This window comes from Meriones unguiculatus, chromosome 6 (assembly GCF_030254825.1).
Source record: "Meriones unguiculatus strain TT.TT164.6M chromosome 6, Bangor_MerUng_6.1, whole genome shotgun sequence".
Classification (NCBI taxonomy): Eukaryota; Metazoa; Chordata; class Mammalia; order Rodentia; family Muridae; genus Meriones; species Meriones unguiculatus.
In genome coordinates this window covers 88,060,100-88,086,508 of record NC_083354.1, presented here as the reverse complement: position 1 = coordinate 88,086,508, position 26,409 = coordinate 88,060,100, and the positions used below count along the sequence as shown (strand labels likewise).

At 43.3% G+C, this 26,409-nt stretch overlaps 1 protein-coding gene and 1 long non-coding RNA gene across 6 annotated transcripts in view; one reads left to right on the top strand and one right to left on the bottom strand.

Annotated features, from left to right (window-relative positions):
• The window catches only part of Arl15 (ADP ribosylation factor like GTPase 15), a 363,566-nt gene extending 337,853 nt beyond the window's left edge, over positions 1-25,713 (bottom strand). Inside the window, exon 1 of one of the 5 annotated variants that reach the window (XM_060385727.1) lies at positions 25,544-25,713. Coding sequence is in view for 1 of the 5 variants with exons in the window: in XM_021638918.2 (XP_021494593.1) it covers positions 25,544-25,591 (48 nt within the window). In the remaining 4 variants the exon portion in view is untranslated. The remainder of the gene's footprint in view (positions 1-25,543) is intronic. The other 4 variants (XM_060385728.1, XM_060385729.1, XM_021638918.2 and 1 more) reach the window with 4 other exon arrangements.
• LOC132654723 (uncharacterized) lies at positions 23,298-24,331 on the top strand. The gene is made up of 2 exons (XR_009592417.1): positions 23,298-23,503; positions 24,155-24,331. It is a non-coding gene; the product is annotated as an uncharacterized LOC132654723 (long non-coding RNA).
• Positions 25,714-26,409: the final 696 nt, after the last annotated feature.

Sequence of the window (26,409 nt, the reverse complement as noted above, 5' to 3'; positions counted from 1 at the left end):
TGTTCATCTTAGACTGTATAATGTTCCAAAATTGGGCAATATGGGACAATTACCAGAATACCACATGTTCTTCAATACTTTCACTTATTTTTTTATGGCTTTTGGTATAATGAAAATATACTTTGCTACCATATGAACACCACTTCTACAGCAAATGAGATCTGGCTATATTCAAACATGTTCTGTATGGCTAACATGAAAATGAGACTACAATGAAATGTTTGTACCAAAGAACTGGCTTCATTCACCTCACTGTTATTCTCCTCTTTAAAGAAAATGCACTGTACTTTGACATCTGTTTTATAAGGAAGTGGTTAAATTTCTTCTATCTAGCTGCTTTTCCCTAGCCTAGCTCAGAGAAGGCAAGGATAACAAAATATACGGGATATCATGTTGTCGTGAAATTTTAACCAGACACTCCATTCTCAACTGCAAACGCATCATTTAAGGAATGAGACTTGGTGTTTTCATTACATTTTGATTTAGGTATAACTTTCATAAGTAATTTCAATGATAAAAGTTTTTGACATAGTGTATGTCAAAAACATTTTTATTTATATGTGTACAGATACAGCAAGTGGGTGTGTGCGCGTGTGCATGCCGATGTGAACATGCACACGCAGATACACACAGACGTCAAAGGTTAGTGTCAGGTGTTTCCAGCAATGGCTCACCACCTTTTCTGTTTTCTTCAAACTTCACTGGCCTGAAGTAGAGGTTGTGTTTGTCTTGTTCTGTTTTGAAGATTCACTCATTTCATTTGATGGATGTTTTGCCTGCGTGGACATCTGTACACCATGTGTACCCAGTGCCCGTGAAGGCCAGAAGAGGGTGCTGGGTCCACCTGGAACTGGGCTAACAGGTTGTGAGCCACCATGTGAGTGCTGGAAATTGAACCCAGATCCTCTGAAAGATGAGCCACTGTTCTTAACCACTGAGCCATGTCTCGTCTGGTCTCATCTCTCATCCCTCCATCTTATTACTCGAGACAAAGTCCCTCCCTCAACCTGGAGCTCACTGACTGGCTAGGCAGGCTATCTTAACCCTTCCTTCCCTCAGTGCTGGGATTACAGGTACCTAATGGCACAACAGGTTTTTAATGTGACTCTGGGTCCTCAATCCTTGTGCAGTGGTCACTTTACTGAATGCGCCATCATCTATCTCCCCAGCCCCTTTTAATTAGCACCCATTTTAGTTCAATTTTTATATCATAAATGCCTACAATCCTTGTAATGGTCAGAAAGGAAACCAGCACAAGAGAGAAATGCTCCTACACAGAATGTACTGATGCGAGTTGAGTTTGAGAGGCTGAAGTCCTGATCTCATGACACTGAGGAAGTTCTGGATGTAGAATGCAGAGACTCAGTCCCAAGTCAAGTCCTAAAGCTCATGCCCATTCACACACTGCACACTGAGCATGGATGCTGGATGCTTTGCCTTTCCTTAACTGGATATTTTCAGCACACTAAACTGGTACACAGTCAAAATAACCCTAGCTTTATACGGTCTAACATTGCTATTACGGCTTATGGTTGTCAAGTAAAAGCTTCTCCACAGTTTTATAATGCCACAAAAAAAAAAAAAAAAAAAAAAAATCTCAGCATCTGTGGTCTTACCTATTATGCCAAAGAAAACAGCAGGTCGAGGATTCCCCAGTTTCCCACAGTGGTGAGAAGATGACTTTGAAAATGATTCATTTTGAAGGCCAACCAGCCATTCCAAGCTAATTCTATCAAAGACTCCCATCTCTTCAGATAATATTCAGGGGGCACTGAATTCATGAGAGGAATGTGAGAGGAAGCTAGTAAGAAAGAGTTCGGAAAGCCAAAGGCTTTTGCATACACATTTAAATAATCAGAATGGAAAAATCAGACTGAGAAGATAACTGGTTGGATAAAGTTGTTAACTCAACAAAACTTTCAAAGCATTCGCTGGTCCTACTAAATAAAACAAATGCCAGGCCACTTGATATTAACAATCACTTAATATTGGGTTCTCAGTATCATAACTGCAATACTACTAGATTTATTTTTAGTGAATACATGATTGAATTTTCCTGGGGCAATGCCACTTACTTCCTCCAACCAGGAAGCTGAAAATGCTCATGAACTTGGCCAACCTCCACTCTTTCCATCTACCTCTGGGAATTATTCAGTGCTGCACCTTTGTAACATAATAGTTATTTAATAACTCTGTAGTCTGGAAAAGGTTATTTTTCTCAAGTGAAAAATATTAATTGTATTCCATCCAAATAAAAGACTATTTGCCAGTTTTCCTCGGAGGTAGGTGTCATGTGACTAATCCTGGAAATACAATATAAGTGAAATATGAATAGGAAAATTACTCTCTAGCCTATTTCTGCACCCCCTTTTTCTCTTCTGTCCTACTTCTGCTCTCTGTAACTGAGATCTACTTGCTAGTGACAATCCCAACTTGCAATGGGCACAAAGAACAGCAGGTCCTCAAAGATGAGCCAGCCTGAAGATGACCATGACAGGAACTGCTATTGTCCAGACTTTGAGCATGAAAAGAAAGAAAGAAAGAAAGAAAGAAAGAAAGAAAGAAAGAAAGAAAGAAAGAAAGAAAGAAAAAACACTACCTTGTTTAATGACTTCTGTATACATTTCTCAGTCCAACCCAACCTGAACTGATACATAGCAAAATTTGCACTTTAAACACTTAGGTCCACAGGGCTAAAGAGATGGTTTAACTCTTAAGAGAACTTCCTATTTTGGAGGCTGACAACTGCCTGTAATTGCAGTTATAGAGGATCCAATCTCCTGGATCCAATGGCTTCTGTGGGCACACACATGCATAAACACACACACACACACACCATTCACATAGCTCCTCTCACATTCCCCCATCCCCAGCCATGAGGGATTCCATCCTTCTGGAACCTTCAGCCAAAGTAAACCTCTTTCTTCCCTAACTTGCTTTTTGTCAGAGTATTTTATCACAGCAAGTGAAAAGTTACTAGTGTGCCCCCAAACCACAAGAAAGGATTCCAGAAATATTAATCTTTAGTCAGTGAGATCCTGCTCTCTACCCCTGTCTTCTTACATCCCCCAAAAGTGCAAATGCTGCTTTTGCAGCTGCCAGAATTATTGAGGAAACCTCAACATATTTCAAGTAACATTTTTCCTGAATAACATCATTACTTCACTCTCTTTTTTCTCTAACCTCTAATCCTTACAAATACTGCCAAACCCTTGAACATCCTACCTCAGCCTGAACGGCTGTCCACCAGACTCCAACTCATGCTAACAATAGTATTCTCAGGATGGCCTCTTCCCTCTAATTAGTGAGAGGTGGATATAAAGAGGCACTTAAAAACCAAGCATCCTTCAATCGTGGCATAGGAACTGTTAGCAAATTTAACGTGATTATACCTCATATTCTTCCCCTGCTTAGGAGCATCTGAAAAAAAAAAAAAAAAAACAAAAAAAAACACTACTTTCACTGTAAATCTCCAGAAGATAAGACACAGCCAGAATGAAGGATACCCACGTAATTATTTCCAATTGGGGACTGAGTAGCCAAATAAACTGTGACCCAGGAGCCTCAAGTTCACCATTCACAAATCTACACCTGGACTGGTCAGAACAAGGGCTAAGGGACATTGTTTCAAGAACACTCACAGCTTCTTCGCTATCTCATTCAAGCAGTGAGTGGATGTAGGAGGATGGCAGTGGTGGGGGACCCAGCAGGTTGTTAGAAACAAACCACAGATGGATTAAAATATGTTAAGATGGGTCTACTTTAAGAGTGTAAAAAAATCAGGGGAAAAAAATCAGCTTTAAAATTAATGTGATTACTTAATCACACAATTGTTTTTCTCAAGAAATTCCAAAGGTAACCATAAAAATAATGGACGAAGAAAAAAACATCATCAGGATGAGAGAAAACAAAAGTGATTTGCTAAGGTGTAAAATCAACCTGATTTTAAGGTATAATTTCAGTTCTATCAGGGGATGAAAACTCAGTGTTTGATGTCCTATGCAGTCCCTCATCTTGATATAAAGCAAGATAGCCCTCCTTTATCGTCTCCTCTAAAATTCTGCTTGTTGTGATATCGCAAAGTTAACAGAGCCAAGCCCAGAGGCCTGGGAATAAGATGGGGAAACTGGTAAAACAAGAAAGGGGGAGGGAGCAAGAAGCAGATTGGAAGGAGGCCCAGGCCTGGGACACCTGTTTCCAAACGCAGTGGCCTGGTTAAGCATTTTCTCACATCAGCATCTGTACAAGGATGGGATGGAGGCAAGGATGCAGGGAGTGCACACCTGCAAATGAAGACCCAGGACTAGTTCCACGGTACAGGGGAGCTCTGCAGAAGTGTGTGGGTGGCACCTCTGAGTCAAGGTCCATCTGCCTCTCTTCAGTCACTTCTTGAGACAGGGAGGGCCACCTACTTTAGATCTGGCATGGCCTTCTGTTGGCGCCGTCACTGCACACATTAACAACAAATTACTTAACAACTCCCTGCATACACTCAGAAGCTACTCCCTCATGTGGAAAAATAACTTAAGAAAAAGCCTCACTACAAAATAAAATTGGGTCTTGTTTGCAAAATGTGGAGGCTTGCTCCTCCACGTGTATTCCGCAGCTTCTTCAAACTGGGAAAAGGGGTGATAAAAATCAACCTGAAGAAAATACAACCAGGGCTGGAGAGATGGCTCAGTGGTTCAGAGCACTGTCTGCTCTTCCAAATAGACCCGGGTTCAATTCCCAGCACCGACATGGCAGCTCGCAACTGTCTGTAACTCCAGTTCCAAGGGATCTGACACCTTCACACTGATGCACACAAAATAAAATTTAAAAAAAAAAAGAAAGAAAGAAAGAAAATACAACCAAAGCTACTCAGATTAGCCTCTGGATAGTTTCTAAGGTCCAGCCATTCACACACCCAATCTTATATGAAAGAGGTTTATTAGATGGATGAAGGGGGGGGCATGGTGAGGGGAGGGGGCGCCCCAACAAAGAGAGGGGAAAGAGCAGGAGAGGGGAAGAGAGAGCAAGGACAAGAAAGTAAGAGGGGGTGGAAGGGAAGAACCAGTCACTATGTACCTGGCCCATATGATGTCATAGGACACAGGTACTGACATAGGACATTGTCAGGAACCTACAGATCCCTAAAAGAGGGCCAGTTGAATTGCCTGCACAGCGGAACACTAAGTATGTAACAACAAGTGACTGCAAACCCTGGTGTCATCACACTTCCAGCTCTAGACAAAAATAATAATAATAATTTACAATTCTTATGACAGACAAGTATAACACATAAGTGTCTAGCAGGAACAAGCCATGCACAGGGGACCTCAGGAAGACACAGTAGGAACACTGAACCCATAATTACAGGTATCAGGAGACTTCCTAGTCTACTGCATGGATACTTAAAACACTGAAGGTTAAAAGGGGGGGAGGGGCAAGGGGGTGAAAAGGTTCATTCCAGACAAAAGTGGCAGGCACTGCACACACAGGCAAGCCGCTGGACCTGTCCTGCTGAAGGGCCACGCTTCCCCTTACATCAGTTACTGTTAACTGTGAACACACTACCTGACATCTGCTCAGGCTAACACGGCAAGCATCTTCCTCAGCAGGTCACTGTTCTGCTGGTTCTCTGCCAGCAAGCATCACATGAGCAGGTCACCTGTGCCTGCTAAGCTGGCAATATCCAGAATGTGACCCAGCAGGAAGAACCGGGCTGAAGGAATCACATTCCTTCCCTCTAGATTTGAGCATAGGCGCCAGAACACCAGAACCTAATGTTTGGCAGGAACTCGCCAAATTCTCAATTCCAAGGGGCGGAATGTGGACCAGGGGGGTGGAGAAGGAAAGAGGACACGTGTGTGCTGGTGAGCATACACAACTGTGTATATGCACCCAGAGGTCAGAAGTTGACAGCAGGTGTCTTCCTCAACTGCTGTCCATCTATTAAAAGCAGTATCTCTCACTGGGCCTAGAGCTGGCCAGTTTCAACTAGGACACTTGCTCCCAGGAGTCCCTGCCTCCCACACTAGGATTATGAGCATGCCAGCTTGCCAATGCAGCTACCATATGGTTTCCAGGGATCCAAACTCCCAGCCTCATGTTTGCACGCTTTACCCACTGAACCATTTCCCAAGTCTTGGAAGTCATTTTTCTAAGAGCAGACAAAGATGGGAAGCCTGCAGCCTGGATTTTAGGATGGTAGAAGGCCTTTGTCCTGCGAAGCCATGATGTTAATATGGCTTTTCCCTGAAGGAAACTTTGCTAAGCCAGAAGGCCCAGCTCTCAACACTATGCCCAGAATCTGAAGCCAAGATATAAGGGGGAGATGGCAAAAAATGAGGAGAGCTTTAGTTGGGAAGGAGGACAATACACAAAGAGAGGGAGGGAGGAGGGGGAAACAATACTAAGGATGTTTCAAAAAGCCTAAGGAATTGTATTATTTTTATATTTGCCTAAAATTATATATAATATATGTGTATACATACATAAGTGTAGATTGTGTACATGCATATCTTAAACAGTGACACCACTTGGGCTGACAATGCTCTCCCCAAGAACATATACCACCTAAACAAAAACCCTGGGAATGAGAAAATTTCTTCTGAGTTGTTGATCAGGGAAATCAAAGAGACTCCGAAAACAACATAGGCTATTGCTATTGGCCTTGGTTATCTCCCAGAGGTTGAAGGTCAGTCCCTAAGGCTAAAGGTACTACAGACACTAGATAAAGCTTTGAGTTGGAGCTGAACTGGATGACTTTCTGAGGCCTAGCTTTCAAAGTACCAAAGGGGGCTATGCAAGCTGTCAATGGAAGAAAGCAATCAATAGATTTACCCAGCTCTAATGACCACAACGGCAAGAGACCCCTTAAAGTGCAATAGTAGCACTCATATCTTAGTGGTACCCAATGGTTGTCTAACCGGCTGTGAGGCCTGCTCAACACAAGGGAAGTCATGCCTGGAACTAGAACACTAACTCAGAACTAGTGAGGTCATGGACTTAGAGAAGAACCTTCGACCTCCACTTTACAGCATCACCACTAATCCATTCTAAAGCTCAGCCTTATACCACAGTAAGCATAGCTCTGACCTCTCACCAAAAACGTCTCTTTACAGTAGGGACTGTTTCAGAAAACCACAACTGGTCAAGGTGCAAAGACCAACTGATCACAGCATGTCCAGTCCCGACGGATAGATCTACCATACAACTCTGATCCCTGAGGTGAGGGGGACTCTAAGAGCTGCAGGGCCAAGAAGTCTGTTTTAAGACTGTCTCCAAGAAAGGACAAGGAAGCTATACCAATGATACCTCAAAAACATGGCTGCCTAAACAAGACCTAAAAAGTAACAACACCAATAGACACAATAACATGAAAAGAAGAAAACTCATAGGGCTCACCCCATATAAATAACTACAGGCAGCTAAGGTCTGCTGAGAGGGAGAACTGGTCTTTCCCGGGGGGTAACCTTACAGGTTACCAACAGCAGGTGCTCGGCCTTGAGATTATGTATGATTATGTATACACAAGCAACATTAAATGGGCTCAGAAAGATACATATGTTCGGGTGTGTGTGTGTGTGTGTGTGTGTGTGTTATAATAGTAAGCAAAGAAAAAGAAGCTTATGAATTTTGCATAGGAGAGGTTGGAAAGATGTGACATGCGAAGGATTGGAGGAGACAGAGGAGCCGTGAAAATGATATAATTATATTTTAGTTAAAATTTTTAAAAGGATGCAGGGAGAAAGGAGGAAAAGTGGGTAGGTGAGTAGGCGGGCAGGTGAGAAATCATGGTTTGTTTCTAGACAGATCTTGTAGCATTATCCAGAGAGACAAGGTACTATGTACAGACTAAAGAAGTTTGAATCTATTATATAAGATTTCATCATTCAACATCACTCAGTGTTTTAATCTTTAATGCCACTTAATATTTTATGTCATTCATGATCAGGAGCCTTCAATTTGCATGTACTGATGACTGATACTAACACGCATTATTCAGGATCTTAAGGACAAAGACATTTAATTATCCAAAATATGGATTCATTTTCCATTTCCTCCCCTGCACTCCTTTCTGTATAACTCACACAAATGTCAGCACTGGCTTGTTTATTTGTTTGTTGGCTAAAACCTTAGATACTGTCAGAATTTTGTTGTTGTTGTTGTTATTTTGGCTATTTTATTTTTTGGTTTTTTTGAGACAGGGATTCTCTGTGTAGCCTTGGCTGTCCTGTAACTCTCTTTGTAAACCAGGCTGGCCTCAAACTCACAAAGATCTACCTGTGTCTGTGTCCCAAGTGCTGGAATTAAAGGCATGCACCACCATGCCTGGATCCTGTTAAGCTTTTCATCGAGAACAAAAACTATTATCAAGTCTATATTTAAACACTTGTAAATATTCCAAATGGCCAAGTACCTTCTACAATACTGCTACTTCTTTACTGGACCACCAGGGGAGAAAAATCATCCAAAACAGAACAATAGTTCTAAACTTATTTTAAAAATCACAAATAATACTACTGTTTGCTTATAAATAAAGCAATCTAGGATTCTCTTCTTTTCGGAGGAGGGGGAGGTTGAGCTTTCTTCTGCACTATGTATCCAGATGCTCATCTCTGTGTCCCAAGATGAGGTTTTCATCCTACATGGGCATTGTCAGAATCTCCTGTATCAATGTTGTGTGAAGAGTGCTCTCCAATTATCTCTGATTGGTTAATTAAGAGGCTGAACAGCCAATGACTGGGCAGAAGAGACAGGAAGTCTCAGCAATGGGTAGAAAGGAGAGAGACGGAGAGAGGGGAAGGGATACCAGGAAGAGTTTGCCAGGAAGGATACTGAAGAAGCAGCCAAGGTGAGACTGAGATGGCAAGTAACAGTCACATGGCTGGGAAGCAGCCAGACTAGCATAAATGGGTTGGAACACATGAGTATCTTCCCACTGATAGTGCTTAAGCTTGATGAATAAGTCAAGAGACTTAAGACATACTTAAGTCTCTGTGTCAACTACTTGGGAGCTAGGCCAGTATTAGAAAAGGCCTCTACTCATACCGTAATTCAACAAGGTAACACAGATCTGGGAGTGATCCTGGAACTCATCTTACTGTCAGTCACCGGCCCTGGGACATGAAGAGAGGAACCACACTAAAACCTCACATCTGACTGGGTCATATAGGGAAAACACCAGGGGCTCAACAAACAGAGCTCCCTTCCAGGCCTTGTCCACCTCATTCTCTTCAGCCAGAGCAAGGTTTCAGCACTCAAGTCAGGGCCCATCACCTCCTACTGAACACTGGAACTCCAGTGTCCAGATATCATACCATCTTCAGCAGCAAGTTCTTATCAAGCTTGAGTACTGGGCCTCATTTCAGAGCCAGTTTTCTGGGCCAGCCATTCTTTAGTCTCTCATGCCCAGCTTCCACAATGAGTCTGAACAGCCATGTCACTTGCTAAAGACAATCAATATGGTCAGAGAATTGCTTGAGGCTTTTGCCTAGTCCCAGTCCTCTGTGTGCCCAGCCTAGGTTGTGGGACTTGCTTGCTTTTGCCCTTGGGCATTCAGCTTATTTCTCTTTCCACTTCTTCCTCAGTCTTGCAGAATTTATCCTTAGCCCAACCCTAAGATCCAGTTGTCAAGTGAAGGCAATTTCTCCTTCACTTCTTTGTTGTCAGCATCTGTGTGTCTTCAAAGTATGCATAGCCATTGGCCCTTACTATCATATAGGCTTACTCCTAAATACCAAAGGAAACAGACTGCTTGTCTAATAATGAACGGCTATGTGTTGATTGCCTGAATTTCTGACTACATACTTAAGCCTCTTACCCTGCCTCCCACCTGTCACAAGCCCCAGTCGTTCTCAGGTCAGAAGGTGGAATCACAACCTGCCTTAACCGCCATAAGCCCACTCCTTTCACGTGAACAAGAATTTCTGAGGAAAGAATTCCTATCCAACCATCCCTTTAAAGTGAAGAATAATACCTAATAGCCAGACCTGCTGAGGTCAAACAGAAGCACACAGCATTCAACTAAAAAGGCTGGCCTTACCTTGCAAGTCATGACAGAAGAGAGGAAGAATGACATTTAGTAAGGTTCTAGCACATGCTGGGTGTTTCAACACTTGTCCCGCCCTCAGTGAGAACGGCTTGAGGATTGGAGGCTTCTCTGTCAAACAGAAAAGCTAAGGACTAAGACAAGGCCTATTGACAGGACTCAAGTTCCAGGACTGAGTCTGAACACCAGTGGTTTCAAACTCTGCTCCCTAAAGGGACTTTGCAAAGGGCACTGTGATATGTGAGAAAGGTTCTTAAAATGAAAGGTGAATTCTAATTATCATAGAGACTGAAATGAAGACAACACTTATCCAAACCCACTGTTTCAAACTTCAAGGCACTGGAAACCACCCACACATACACTTGTACTGCCAGAGTAACTCCATGTGGGGGGTGGGGGCGGGGTGCATGCCTCACAGTGAAACCTATGTTCCGCCTTATGTGGAGCATGAGAGAGGGCTCTTGGAGCTACTTCGCAATCTGTAACATTTGTAACTACACTGCTTTTGGAATCTCCTTTTTCTTTAATGCCACACCAAAAATAAAAGAGCAGAACACTGAACCAAATCAACTAGAACGCAAACCGTCAGTTATCAGGTCTCCACAGTTTATAATGTGGCAAGTGCTCTACCACTGAGCCTTGACTGGTTTGTTTTTGTTTGTTGGTTTTGTTTTGTTTTCCAGAGCTGGGTATGGAACCTACGGCCTCATGAATGCTGGAGAAGCACTGTACCAGTGAGCCATCTCTCCGGACCCAGTCTTCACACTCCAGTAGTTTCTGTGCTACCCTAAAACAGCCTGTTCTCCTCAGTAAGAAGAAGAAAATATCAGTTACTAAAAATTGTATGGTAAAATAGTTTGTTTTATAATTCTGCACAAAGATGGGTGAGAAGAAAAATACCGCTGCTGAAAAGAAACATTAGGAATCTTTGCCTGTGTCATGCTGTTTATAAACAAGTCATGGTAAAAAGAAACTGCTTGATTCATTAGGAGCATTGCCCCTGAAGCCCTTCTATGACGTCTAGACCAGGTGACAAGCCAGCTTCATTTGGCCATCTTTTACTCTAGGCCAATGAGCAAGTCAAAAGAGTTCCCCCTTGCTCTCAGCTTTCCTTTCATTCAAGCCCTCACCATCGAGATACAGTTCTGGAGTCACACATGCGTGTTTACGTTCAAATCACTAGAGCCACTGATCAATCATGTGACCATATATATACATATATATGAGAAATATGCCCCAATATGGTTTCTATTCTTCTATTAGTCCAGTGATTGGGAAATAACAATCTGTAGACCAAATCTTTCCACTCTCTGTTTTTTGCCAATAGTTCTACTAAGGCACAGCCCCACCACGTGTTTAGTATTTGTGACTGCTTTTGTAACCACAACGGTAGAACTGAACAACTGAGGCAAATGTCGGACTCTTTTCAAAGAGAAGTGTGTACACCATATCTACCCTATAACCTAGGATTTCTCCACCACCAAGAAGTGTAAGACAGTCAATGGAACAGGCTCTGGTCTTGGCTAAAAGAGGATTCCCTGTATTGGCCAAGTACCTGCCAAACAGTAAGCTCTCAAATACGTATGTGTTGAAAGAAAAATCAGGCAGAAAGAAAGCACAAGGGGTGCCAAGGGAGTTAGGGTTTTTCTTCTCCCAAAACTAATCTGATATCCCTCTCTTCACAGAATATTTAAAAAAAAACTAGCAGTTATTTTCCATGCTGTATTTCAACACAGGAATATACCTGGACTTCAAGTGAATGGCCTGAAAATACTATATTCCACTTCAGGCCAATAAACAAAGATTAAAAAGTCATTTAGCCAAACAAAAACCATTGTTAATTTTTCTCTCCTTTCCCACACCCACTTTTGGAAGTATATTCCCATACTGCCATTGTGCTGTTTTCCTGTCACCCACTCCACGAGGACAAATCATCTTTTCCCGGTGACAACCCACTAAGCAGTCTGGGTTTTTAAAACAAATGGGGAGAAAAAATAAATCAGCGGTCCCACTACCCTCTTGTATGTATATGTGTATACGTGTGTATGTGCTGGCGGGTGGTTATGCATGTGCCTGTGCCCGTGCGTACACATGCACGTGGAGGTCAGAGGCCAGCCTGGGATGTCACTGCTTAGGAACCATCACCTTGGTTGTTTCTGAGACAGTCTCTCTAGTCTGGAAGCAGCCTAGACTATTATGCTCGACAGGCTGATTGCCAACCCCAGGGATGGGATTCACCTGTCTCCACCTCCCCAGCTCTGGGAATACAAACTCACAGCATCACATGTGGCTTTTTTCATATGGGTTCTGGGGACTGAACGTGGGTCTTCATGCTTGCGCAGCGAACACTGTACTGACTGAGCCGTCTCCCTAGCCCTCATTGCAGCCACTTCATTCTTCATCATTCTTCATATTCACATGTGTTTATGTAGATTGAACCAAGAGGTCCTTTGCAGACAGAATTAAAACATATAACCCATTTGTACAATTCTTTATAATTTCAAATTTTTTAAGTAATTTATTCCATTATCCTGGTGTCTTCTTCAATTAAAAAGAATCTCAGCAAAAGTTCTAGGATCGGCAATTAAAGACCTAGTCTTTGTTTTTTGTTTTTTTTTTTTAAAGAAATTGTAATAAACCATCCCTAAGTGCTTATCTTCATACCTACAGAATAATGAAGACCTGTACTTTATATGGAATCAAAAGATTTTTTACTAGTTCTATTTTTTTTTAACTATTCAAAATGAAATATGAAGGTCACACAGTTATTGACAGGACAGTAAACATGGAAAATATTTGACTATGAATATTTCCAAAGAAAACCTATATAGTTAAGCATTATCCCCAAATAGATATAATTTAAAACGAAACAAGTCCAAGAACCCATCTTTCACATTCAAGCTCCAGAAAAATGGTAGTCCGTGTCCCCAGAAATGACAAAGAGGGTCTGCTCTTCTAGATGAAAAGACCATCCAACTGTGAGCCCAAGGCCAGGACCGGAGAGACCCTGAAATAGGTAAAAACACAGGAAACCCAGCAGCTAACAAATGTTTCTACAGAGCTGATCCAGTCTTTAAAATATCTCTTAAAGTTACTGTTTTATTTCAGACAAATAAATGATTAAAATGTCATTTAGCAAAGCAAAAACCCACCTTAAAAAGCCAACAATGCATAGAGGGAAATGTCATAGGGAGGAAATAAGACTCATGAACAATGTAGAGAAACAGTATTTCTATACAAAGGCAAACAAAGAGAAAGTAGTTCAACAGTCAGCAATGGTTTCCTACGTCTAGCAGGGTGACTTGGAAAAAGTCACATGAAGGAAGGATTCAATGTGATGAAGAACACCAGCATTATGCCATATGTCAGCTGTGTTCTTTCTTCTACTACAGGAAGGTTTCCTCTCAGGAAAACTTCAGAAAAGAAGACAGGATAAAGGAACGACCAAATAAACCACACATGAAGGGGTCTGATGTTCCCAGAAGCAGAGGCCTGACTTTCGGAGTGTCTGACTCCACCTAAAGGTCTTTAAAGAGTTCCGAACAGGCACACAGTTCCACGGGAAAGTTGCCCACTCCGGCTGAAATGAGCCATCTCATTTGCCCACACTTACACAATAGCTCTAAGGAGATGTGGGCCACCTATGCCAGCCAGGACCTTTCACCCTGTAAATCAGAAATAGCTGCCACTTAACACACCAACAAATGCCTCCAGTATCTTTAACCCAGCTATTCTGCGCTATGCTTAAGTGGAAGCAGAAGAGTGGTGAAAGGTTGGCAAGAAAGACCTGATAGAGTGAAGTACAACTGCTTGGTGACAACAGTGACACAGGTCTTGTTTATTATTACGTTCCAGTTCAATCATAGAAAACACTTGTATAGTACTTAATAGTGTCACAGTCTTTTAAATTACACACACACACACACACACACACAGAGTTGAGCATTAGCTCTAACAATACATTCTGAGAAAACACATCGCTGTGTTGCTTTTTCACAGTGCAAACATCAAATAATGTGTCTGCACAAACTAAAACAGTGTCACAACGTCACTAAGGGACACAGTGCTTACTGTTGGAGGAAAGTCCGACTGTGTTTTCAAATGCTGATTTCAATGCCTTGAGATCTGGTTGCCACCCTGCCATGGGCATTGTTACAAATGTTGAACCACCGCCTGGGGTGATAAGAAATGTTCTCCAATTATCTATGATTGGCTGATTAAAAGGCCTGCACGTGGGCAGAAGTGAGAGGCAGAGCGAAGGTTATGGCTTTGGGGGAGAGAAGGACCTTGGGTAGAAGAAGACAAGTACCAGCAGAGGAAGGAAGGAGAGAGTCGCGATGGGTTAGCCTGGAGAGGAGCCTATGGCCAGATAGTCGTGGATGGAGGAAAACAGCCCAGATGAAGAATATTAGCAAGTATTTTGAGATTATGGATGAGAAGTATCCCAGATAGAAATTATTAAAGCGGATGGAGTGGGGTCGGGGCTTGGGAGGTAAAGGACGCTTAGGTGGTAATATCTGCCATGTCCCAGGTGAAATAAGGCTATTCTAAAAATCTATCAGGTGTCTATGTCTTTTATTGATTATAATAGTGAGTTAAATAATACCGCCATAATAATTTCAGGGCTAATAATAAACATTATTAGCCCATACTTTTAAATTATTTACAACAGTTTACTATTACATACATAGCTGATTGCAGACTGAGGCATCATACAGTGTATGTGTATATACTCCACTATAAAGTAGATGCCACTATACTGCAGCAGGCTGAGGAGAACTCACTCATTTTGCATAAAGGGAAACTAAGGCACAAAGGCTACATAGCACAAAGAGACAAAACTAGAATACTAATGCACCCCCTATGGCCCCATAATCAGTGCCCTTAGCCATTACGTCCGGCAGCCTCTCAGTCCAATCATTTGTCCAGGGTTCCCTACCCTGTGTACCCTGTAGCTGTATCAAATTCTGACAGCAGTAAGAAGACTGCAGCCTCTGCCTTCACTGGGACGCAATGTAATCTGTCCTGGAGGCCAATGCAGAGTCATGGCTATCACAGTGGCCAGCTCTGTGCCCATTCACAATAGAGGCCCCAGCAATCTGAACAGGGGCATGTGCCGTATCTCAAAGATGTATGTGTCTAAGGCAGCCCTAAGAACGGCACCAGAAAGTCTTACTATCTAAGTGGTAAGGGGGATGGAAGCTTGAATATTACCCAGACCCAGGTTCAAATTCTGCCTCCCTACATCTTAGCTATGGCACCCAATTTCACTAAGCCTTGGTTTCCTGGTCTCTAAAGTGATGACAATAAAGAAATAACACAAAATGATATGGCATTATCTTCCCCACATAGTGCTAACAGCATAGTATGGTACAGTGTACAGTAAGTGACAACTGTTAGGCATTACTTTTGTGTGTGTGTGTGTGTGTGTGTGTGTGTGTGTTGTGCTGTGTGTACATCCTCACGTGTGCAGATGAGCATATACATTTGTGTGGTATGGGGTGTGTGTGTGTGTGTCCATGTAGAAGCCAGAGATCAATGTTGAGTGAATTCCTCAATTGTTCTCCAACCTGGTTTTTGCGACAGGTCTCTCACTGAACCTGGAGGGAGGTTCACGGATTTGGCTAGGCTGGCCAGGATTCCCTCTGGATCCTCCTTTATCTGCCTCCCCTGCGCTGGGATTACAGGTGCACACTACAGCACCATGGGTGCTAGAAAGCCAAACTCAGATCCTCATGCTTGCATGCCAGACATTTTCCCATCTGCGTCGTTTTCCCAGCCCCATTAAGCATTAATTTTAACCTCATCAGCAGACCTTACCCCTGAGTCTCCATCTACCTATCTGAAACTCAGTTTGGATTTTACACAAGAACCTCAAACCCAATTACTCTGAAATCAATTTCACTTATTTCCCAACCTGTTCTTCCCTGTTCCTTGTGACCGGATGCGGCCCCATTAGTCACCTCAATGCCTGTGGTAATTTTCAGACATGCCAATAAATTCTTAACTGTCCTCATACCAAGGGATCTGTCTCCGGCCTTTAAACTCAAGTGTGCTTTTGTGAGTGTCATGATGAACAGAGCAGCAAGATGGATGCTAGATCATTCCTGAGGATAGATGAGAAAAAGCCAAAGGGAGTGCCAGTTTCTCTTGATACATGGGCTTTGCAAGTCTTCAAGTTCCAAATAAGTCAGGGCACCCAGGGGCAACCACAAAGAAAGCACATAAACGGAGACGCCCCCGCCCCATCACTACAGTATTCCCAGATGCCAAACACATGTATGAAAAAGCTTTGAGATGAACCCAGCTACCACCTGACCACACCTTCACGAAGAATCCTGAGCAAGACTGACTCTCCTCTGTTGAACCTAGTTAACCAACAGGTCCCTGAGCAAAGTGTTTCAAGGTCATCTACTTTTCTGTGTTAGATAACCAAAACAATGTTCAAACCCCAATTTCAAGACTTTGCCTTTGCCATCCCTTCTCATAGCCTATATCCAACTACAAAATTTCTGCAAATCTTAAATGACTCATAGCAATTGACGTGGCCTGTCAATTCTCTGCCGTCACCTGACTGTGAATTCCACCATCTCATCCCTGGATCAGGGGAGCATCTCCCTAGCGAGCCTCTCTGCAGCCTGCTCTCCTGCCACATCTCCGACAGCCAGGTCTGACCACGTCACTCTGGGCCATCTCTGAAGGTTTCCACCTTCTAACTAGCTGGATTCTGCGACTGTCGGTGCAGTCATTGCTCCAAACACTGCCGCAGTCACACAGGGCCCTTGAAGTCATGATGCTATTCTATTCTCCCCCAAGTCTCTGCACGGCTGTCCCCTGCCTGGCCCTGGCAATGCCTGCCACTGGGCCAACCCTACTAAACTCAACGTTGCAAATTCAAAATAATGCCGCTGGGAAGCACTCCTTGGCCCCATGTCTAGGCTAGGCTCCCCTTTTCTCTGCTCCTCCAGCACCTTTTGTTTTCCTCTAATTAGACTATGCTTGGTTTTCATTGCACAAGATCTCTTAAGCAACCTGAAAGGAAGCCAATGTCTTTTATACACTTGTACATCTCTCATGCATAAGAACACCAGAAAATAAAAGGCTTATAAAATAAAGGGCTTATAAATTGAGTAAATGAGTAATCAAGTATGCAAAGGCAATTTTATAGTAATATTAGAATGGAAGCAAAGATCACTGTTTCAGAAAGTACATAAAATAACAAAAAAATGAAATTAATACGGTATGAACCCACTTTCCAACATACTGACTGTTTCTACTTGTGCAAATCATCAAAAAGTCTCTCATCATCTAATTTTTACAAATGAGGTATTGGTGGTCCAGGGTGACTTGAATTAGACCAGGTCCCCAATATTTGGAGTTTTAGAAATAAGTAAATTCTAAACATATACAGATAAGCTCAAAGACTTGGCTCTCGTCTTTTTAAATTCTGCCTGAAAATAACATTTTAGGAGATAGCAGCAATTAGTAGCATTTCAAATAAGAAAAAAAATAATCTAATATCCACAAAAATATCATTTCTTAAGATATTCAAATTAACTTATGATTGTTCTGTAATGGTCCTCTGTTTTGTCTTTGCTGCCATAGATTGAGATTTGAGAAATACTTCATATTGCACAGATTACAGATAAAACGTCTGGGGCAGACTTCAGACTCAGTTTTATTCTCTAACAAAAAAATACATTATGAGATAAAGCTATCCTGGAACTCACCCTGCAGACTAGACTGGCCTCGGATTCACATCGATTCGCCTGCCCCTGCCTCCCTGAGTGCTGAAGTTAAAAGCCTGTGCCACCACACCCAGCTGCAACATGGTACCTTAAGGAAAGGTAGCTAGTGAGTGAATTACAGTTTACCTGTATAATGCAAAAATGTTATGCTGCAGAAGAGAAACTGTTAAAACTGAAGAGTTTTTAAGTACAAACAAGCAGGTTATTGAAACAGTGTTTTTCCATTGTAAGTCCAGGATGATTTTCTACATGGGTAGTAGCCTATTTACAGACTGCAGGACAACATACTAAAATGCATGGCAACTGCCTGTCTGTGGGTTGCTAGGGTACTGATTGAATACCACCAGCACCACCGCCCCGCTGTGCTCGGCTGTGTATTTCTCTAAGCTTTTACTTTAATAACAAGCATGTTATCAAAATCATCTCGGTCCTGACACACCTACATTCAGCTCATGTGTTAATGTCATTAGAAAAGTGACTTTAAAAGTTGAAAACAAACCAGTGGACTTTTGCAAAAGCTGCAATTAACATAACAAAATTCCATTCTGATGACCTGCACCTAGCACTGAAAAACACCACGCACCTCTCAGGACCAACACCATTCCCCTTAACCTGCCAAATGCAGCTAATATCTCTACAGAAAGCCAAGAATGTAACATCAAACCAGAAACATGAATCGAATACTCACTGATCTAAATAACATTTATTAAGCTCAAAAACATCATCAGGTTAAAAGCAGGTTTCAAAAGAGGGGTATGTCACAATTCCTGTACAAACTTTAACATACAAAATAAATTCTACAATTTAAGCATCCATCCCTTTGTCCTAAGGAGGCATGAGAACAAGGCCCACTAACTTCTGGGTAGTTGTCACCAGCGACAGCAGCAGAGAAGCAAGGTGTGGAAAGAGCAGCAGCTCTTTGTCTGTTTGCCTGATTTTAAAAAGCACCAAAGCTTTGATGTTAAAATGCAGAATGTAACATTAACACAGGTTGAATCAAAGCAATAAGACTATTCCCTTCCTTTCTTTTAGCTCCGAACCTCAGGTCTTATATTACTGGCTGGAACCAGTAAGGCTGTCCACGCTGCAGTCAACGGTCCCCAAGTAGCTCCACACTCAAATACTCTTCCCAAAGAGTTAGAGGCAAGACAACCAACACACAGGAACCCCTCTCTGAAAGACCAGAAAAGGTCCTTGGCCCACGGAGAAGCAGTGGTCAGTTCCCAGCAAACCAATTTACAATGGAACCAGAGGAGCTTGTCCTACAAATTGAACCTTTCAAGTAGCCAGTCACTCAAATCATGTAGGTGTGTTGGGCTGTGAGTCAAAGGACAGAGGCTAATGTTTATGCAAAATGACAGAGGGAACAGGCGTGAGCAGGTGCTTGCTTGCCTCAAGGCACACACCCACACAAGTCCTTGGAGTTCCCAGAGGGCTGCTCAGGAAGCCAAGTGTCCCTTCAACTTCCAGAACTGTATCTGGGCACCTCCTCCACAATCATTCATTATTCTAGCTGAGCTTTATCTAACAGTGTGTGTAAGCACAGGCTTGGGAACGTAACAAACTGAACTTAAATGCTAGCCCTGACCCTTTTTACCAGGTCCATTATCCCAGCAAATATTCAACCTTTCCGAGCCTCAAGGGTGGTCTTTTCTAAATCCGTTGTTAGTGTCTGATGAACGGGATTGTGGCGTGATTAAACTAGATGTTGAAAGGACAGCCCGCTGCACTGTGCTTGGTGCACAGCCCTCCATTTTACCGGGTACCAGGCTGGAATGCAGTGACGGGAGAGAGACTGAGGTGGTGAGGGGACGGGCAGGCATGCAGTTACAGCTCAGATTCCAGCAGGGTCTCCATAGCAGCGGGATGAGCCTGGACCAGTCATATAAATTGGGGGATCAACACAAAATGAAAATACAAAACACCTTGCTCAAAAATCAAGAATTTGAAGATAGTGATGGAGCTCCACCAGAACCCAGTTGGTTAGGCTCCTAGAGCATTTGGGGAGATACCACGTCATAACTAAACCTGCTCCATAGTAGCTTGTCCAACTCAGGCAGGAGTTTAATTGGCAAAGATGCATGTTGATAGTATTAAAAGGTTGGAAACTCAAACCAACTTTGTGTCTGTAGGTGGAGCTCTGAGGACATGACCAGATGACTAAGGTAGAGGCCCTATCACTGAATCCTAGTGACTTTATAAAAAAGAGAAAGACTACACAAACACAGACATAAGCATCTCCTATCTTTCCATGTGAGGCCCTGCAGCATATCAGAATGTTGCTAGCCTCCTCTATAAAGGGTACTTCTATTCACATAAAACATGTAAATATCTGTCTTAGTTTGGGTTTTACTGCTGTGAAACGACATCATGACCAAGGCAACTCTTACAAGGGAAAACATTTAATTGGGGCTGGCTTACGGTTTCAGAGGTATAGTCCATTATCATCATGGTGAGACACATGGTGACACACAGACAGACATGGTGCTGGAAAAGGAGCTCAGAGTTCTACATCTTGATCCACAGGCAGCAGAAGGAGCCTGGGTTCCACACTGGGTGCAGCCTGAGCATATGAGACCTCAAAGCCCACCTCAACAATGACACCCTTTCTCCAACAAGGCCACACCTCTTAACAGTGCCACTCGAGATGGGCCAAACATTCCCACATATTGAGTCTTGGATGAGGGGAAGGCATACCTATTTAAACCACCATAATATCCCACTGTATTCCATTAGCTTTTAACACCAAGTACCTACATTAAAGACAATGGCTTAGAGGTGGAGACAGTGTAGAGTGGCCCTAAACTCACAAGGCCAGCTCACTCACTCATTAGCTGTGTGAGCTTGGGGAGAGAGACAGACAGACAGACACATAAAGAGAAAGAGAGATAGATAAGACAGGTAGATAGATTTCCCTCCTCCTTGGGCAAGTATAGCCTGAGACTAAGAAACTAGGCTAAGTCAGTCATCAGTGACTACAAAGAAGAAATCCTAGTTAAGTTAGCCTTTCTACAGCCCAAGCATAAGAGACCATGAACAACAGACAGCATCTAAGACCAATCAAACATTTGACAAATTTGCAAGTCTAGCTTTACATTTCATTTTGTAATAAAACAAAGACACACATAGCAAGAAAGAAACACATTAGAAAGCAAATGAGCATGTCAGAACCTGCTGCTCCCCATCAGCCATCTTCAACCTATCCTGCCTAGAGCCAAGAGAAGCACTGTAATTCATTCTCCATGACTTACTGAAACATGTACAGGTAGGGGTTACCTAAGTATTTCTTGAATGGAATAAAGAACATAGGAGAGAGCTAGAAAGATGGATCTTGCAGAAGGCTGATCCAGTACCCACAACTGTCACTCTAGGTCCAGGAGAGCTGATGCCCTCTTCTGGCCTCTGCAGACACTGCATACATGTGGTACACAGACATACATACAGGTAAGCACTATACATAAACCTTTAAAAAAAACATATGAGAAAGTAGTTTTACTTTTTAGAGATAGTAAATGATCTTCCATGCCTTGCTTGCTGAATACTCTCCCAGTTCTTCAATATATTGAGACTAGTTTAAAATGCAACCCACTCCTTACCATTAAATAAGTCATTCCACAACAAGTACAATGTCAGCAATATAATCATAATGTGTTAGCATTTTTATTTGAAAACCATTGTATGCTGGGCGGAGGTGGCTCACACCTTTAACCCCAGCACTTGGGAGCCAGAGGCAGGAAGATTTCTTGGTTCAAGGGCAACCCGGTCTACATAGTGAGGTCCAGGACAGCCAGGGCTACACAGAGAAACTCTGTCTCCAAAAACCAGGAAGAAAAAGAAAACCAATGTACTGTTTATAAATAAATTTACCTCCACTATCTCTTATAATCATCACTAATATTATGTGGCAAATAATGGACTTTATTACTATTGTGTTGGTGTTACAAAGAAGACAGGGTAAAATCCATACCAACTTACATACAAGGCTATTCTTGGTTGTCAACTTGACTCTATCTAGAATGAACTACAATCCAGAAATGGAGGGCACACCATTTGAAGTGGATGAACCTTTAAGGAAGAAAGACGCACCTCTAATCCAGAGCATGAGTTGGGAAGAGAACACATCTTTAATTCAAACTTGAGGTGGAAAGACCCACCTTTAATCTGGGCCATACCTTCTGCTTGAAATACATGGAAGAAGCTTCTGCTCTTTGCCTGCTTGCCCTCGCCTTGCTAGCACATCCATTCCTTTACTGGCACTGGAGCCTACGTCTTCAGGATTCAGGATTCCAGCATACACAGAAACCCATCTGAGACACTCAGCCTTGTGGGACTGAGCAACTACTAGATTCTTGGACTTTCTGTTCACAGCTAGCCATTGCTGGATTAGCTGGACTGCAGTCTGTAGGTATTTCCAACAAATTCCATATATTTATATCTAATTATATGTAATTACTTATATATGATATACAATTGTATATATATGCAATTGTACTTCCTGTGAAATGACTGTTATTTAATGGTAAGGATTGAGTTGTATTTAATTCTTCAATATATTAAAGAATTGGGAGGATATTCAGCAAGCAAGACATGGTAAGACTTTTGAAAATCATTAGTATCTCTAAAAGTAAAACTACATATATACATACATAACACTACATTATATATATGTAAATATATATAATATATAAATATATATAATACGTAAAATACATACATACATATATATGTGTGTATATATATATATATATGGGGGAATCATTCCATTAGTTCTATGACTCTAGAGAACCCTGGCCACTACAGTATCATTCTCTCATTATAAGTTATATCCTGTTCTTTCTCTTTACAAAGCTCTGAACATTGCCTTGAAAGAGAGGTGTGCTATCTGTTGGTGACAGCTAAATCCTGACTAATACACCTGTCTGCTTAGAAAATGACTTATAAACTCCCTCAAGAGAAATGGGAAAGAGATGTGACCTCGTCAGCTGATACCCGCATTATCTTGAAAAGATAAGACTTTCAAGTTAAAATTGCTAAACAAATTCTATCTTGATAATCTTAAGTGTAAAGGATACATCCTGCATTTCAAAAATCAAAATACCTAATCCAAACAGATACTATCTTGTCTGTTTAGAAGACAGAAAAGAGAACAGAATTGCCCCTCCCATCTCACATTCATTCAATCAGCACATAATCCTGGGCTCTAACTGCATGCCAGGTACCAAGCCAGGCACAGTACCAGGTATAACATGTAATTATTTAGGATTTGCAAGTTATCCCTCTTTCCCTGAACCAAGATGAATGAAACCTCTGTCTTAAATATTAAGACAGAGCCTTCACCTTAGCTGTCACCTCTGAGAACATTCAAGAAATTAACTGCAGCCTCTAAGATCAGAGAGCTTCCTTCATTTGTCTTACCACCCCAATCCGATTTGGAAGTTGTTAAAAATAGCACACACACTTCTTTCTTCCTTCCTTTGGACTCTGTTCCAAATAAGAACAGTTAAGCAATGACATTCAAATAAAGAACAATACCTCCACACATAGCTTTTCTTTCCAACATAACAACAGAAATGCAGACTGCTGTCTAAAGAGAAGAAAGGACGACACACACCATTAGTCCTGTCAAGCCCATGAACAGGGCACTTAGACGAGTCCACTCAGCAAAGCCTGCAGTCCAACTTGGAATGAAAGAAACATTTTTTCCCCTCCCTCCTGGAAGGTAAGAGAACTTTGGAATCGATTCACTTTACAAGTAAGATCCCAGGCACAATAAAAGAAGGCAATCCTTTATTTTCCAGAAATGGGATTTTTAATAGACAGCATGCAAAGATTGTACATGAGCAAACGAGTCAACCTGGAAGACAAGAAAGGAGTGATGTAGCTCACAGTTTTCTCTGACAGTAGATCAGCACAAGAAAGCTGCCTCAGGAAGGTCAGAGTTGGTTTTGTTTTCCCTCCAGTCCATTTAGCGCTGAAGGACGTTCTTCATTGTTTTCACAGGGATACCTAACACACTCATAAAACCTGAACTGTTTCCTTTAGGATTTTGTTTTTACCCCCAGAGTATAGCCAATGGCATTTATGGGACAGTTAAAGTTTCACTGCACTTGGGAAATTTTGAAAGCATAGTGAAAGTGACAAAACAATGATTTGATACTAACGCTAAACAAGGAGCTGGGGCATAACAGGCTTAAAACAAACAAACAAACAAAACAAACAGAAAAAAAAAAAAACCCCGCCAAGTCAAAGCCAAGGCACTGTGACTGTGAGTGTAATCTTAGGCCCACAAATATTCATCCACCTATGGATAACTTGAACCTATGTCTACATGGAGGTTAATCTGAGTGATTTTAATAGTGTTTTCTCTCAGTTCTTTTAGTGGGCCTGGCCCCTCAAAGACAGCGATGTGACGCATCTCTACAACAGCCTAAACAAATACAAGAAAATGATGAGAACCCCCCCCAATCCCATTGTGAAGTACTACTTGACTAAGTATCCAAAACTGGCTTCCAGCAGTGCAAGTAATATATCCTACACTTTCATCTTATTTGGTGATTTTCTTCAACAAACTGGTTTTTGGTGGGGCAGATTACAACAGATAGCCATAGCACCGTATAGGATAAAGTACAAATCAATCCTTTAACTTTGAAAATAGTCTTCCGTTCTCAAGGTCGCGTGCATTTACTGGTCTCCATCCTTGCCAGTAAGTTCATCGAACTATAAAGCTTTCAGCAGTAACATATATTCCTGCATTATCTAAATAAACCCTCAATACACAAGTAACATTACAAAGGCAGCTTTCTCTTTCTTGGTCTGGAAGGCACTGAGACTTTCTCCTTACAGCCTTAAGTGTAATTCCTAGAAGGCACTGGCAAACCTCTGCCAGGCCAGCCTGCAGTGGAAAACAATGTGTCCTACAAGATGACAGGAAGGCCAACGCTTCTAACCCTCTACTTCAGCTCTGCAAGGCAATAGCGGTTCATGCTAACACCGTCAACACCGTAATTGTAAGGGATCGAACACAGCTCTTGTCAGAGAGGATCTACTTGACCACAAACTGGCAGCTCTGTGGAAATAACAATTGGCTGGAACAAAACACGAGGCTTGCACAATTCTAGAAACACAAGTATTCCGTTCCTGCGCCGTGCTAAAAACTTTTCCCACCTAAACTTCCCAGCACAGGGCTGAGCTAAAAGCCGGTTGCCAAACCGTGCAGGGAAGGACCACAAAAGCGGCACGCACCACAACCAGACCCGCGGGGCAATGCCCCGTCCCTGCCCAGTCCTGCTCAGGCCGGGCTGCAATGTGGTTTAGTCCAGTCTACTTTTCTGGTAATGTGTTTTTAAAACCCCGCCGCGACCCGGGTCATTCCTTTAGAGATCTAATAACAACCCAAATGACCGGACCTGCGGGGCACTTAGCGAGCCATTCCGCTTATGGCTCTTTAATAGCACCTGGAGTTGTGCTGAGCGGAGAGCGGAAAACTCCGAGCCTCCCCGGAAAGAAAGTCCTGCGCCGGGGAGAGCGGAGAGGCGCGCGGAGCGCGGCCCCATCGCCCGCAGTCCCGCCGGTCCCCGCCGCGCCCGGACCTGTCAGCCCGGCCTCCCCCTCCGCCACCCCTCCCGGGCAGCCCCGGGAGGAAGCCACCCCGGGCATCCCATCCCGAAGAAAGAAAGCCGCGAGGCTGCCGCTCCGGGCGGGGAGCCATGGGCCACCGCGAGATCCGAGAGGCGGCACGCCGCCCGCGCCCCGCACCTACCAGATAATCCATGTACAGAAACGCCTCGGTTATCCGGAGATCAGACATCCGGCAGCCTAAAGCATCCGGAATGGCTCCGAACCCGGAAAAAAAAAAAAAAAAAAAAAGGCAGCGTCTCGGGCTGCGAGCGAGCAGCTCCTCAAAGAGCCAGCAACAGCGAAAATCGCCGACAGCGGCCGAGGAGCCGAAGATTACACCAGGGCGGCTGCGATTGGCCGGGTGGGCGGGCAGAAGGAAAGGAGCGCGCTCATTGGCCGAGGCGCCTATAAAAGGCAGTCCTCCCCGGTCGAGGGCGGCAGTGAAGCGCGGGAGTCTGGAGCGCGCTGGTTCCTGTGTGCTGGGGGCGGGGCGGGCGGAAGCGCCGGCGCGACACCGGGGAGCGCGCTGCCGCCCGCCGAGCTGCGCGGGCCCTAGTCGGCCGGAGACCCCGCGAAGCTCCCCGCCTGAGGCTGAGGAGCGGCGGTCTCCCCGCCCGCGACAGCTCGGGGCGGTGGGAGGCCTGAGAGTCACCGGACTTTTGTGCCCCGAGCACTTCTCTGTGGCCTTGGGACACCAGTGACTGGAGGGTTAGAAGGGCGGAAACCCTCTAAGCAGGCGTCCAGCGCGTCTGCTAAGGCGGACGATTTGAACCTGACCTTCCTGCCGCCCAGCAGCAGCTCATCCTAGCCTAGGGACGCGAAGCGCTTAGAACCTGCACAAGCTGGAGGAGAGCTAAGAGTAGGTTGTTCACCCGGAACACAGGAGGAGACACTCGTCTGTTCTTTGCATGCTTCAAGTCCAGTTAACCTTGACCATTATCCAATGCCCCGGAATTAAATAAGCGTGGGATCGTGAAAGCCCTCTAAAGGACCCAAGTAGTACTGTTT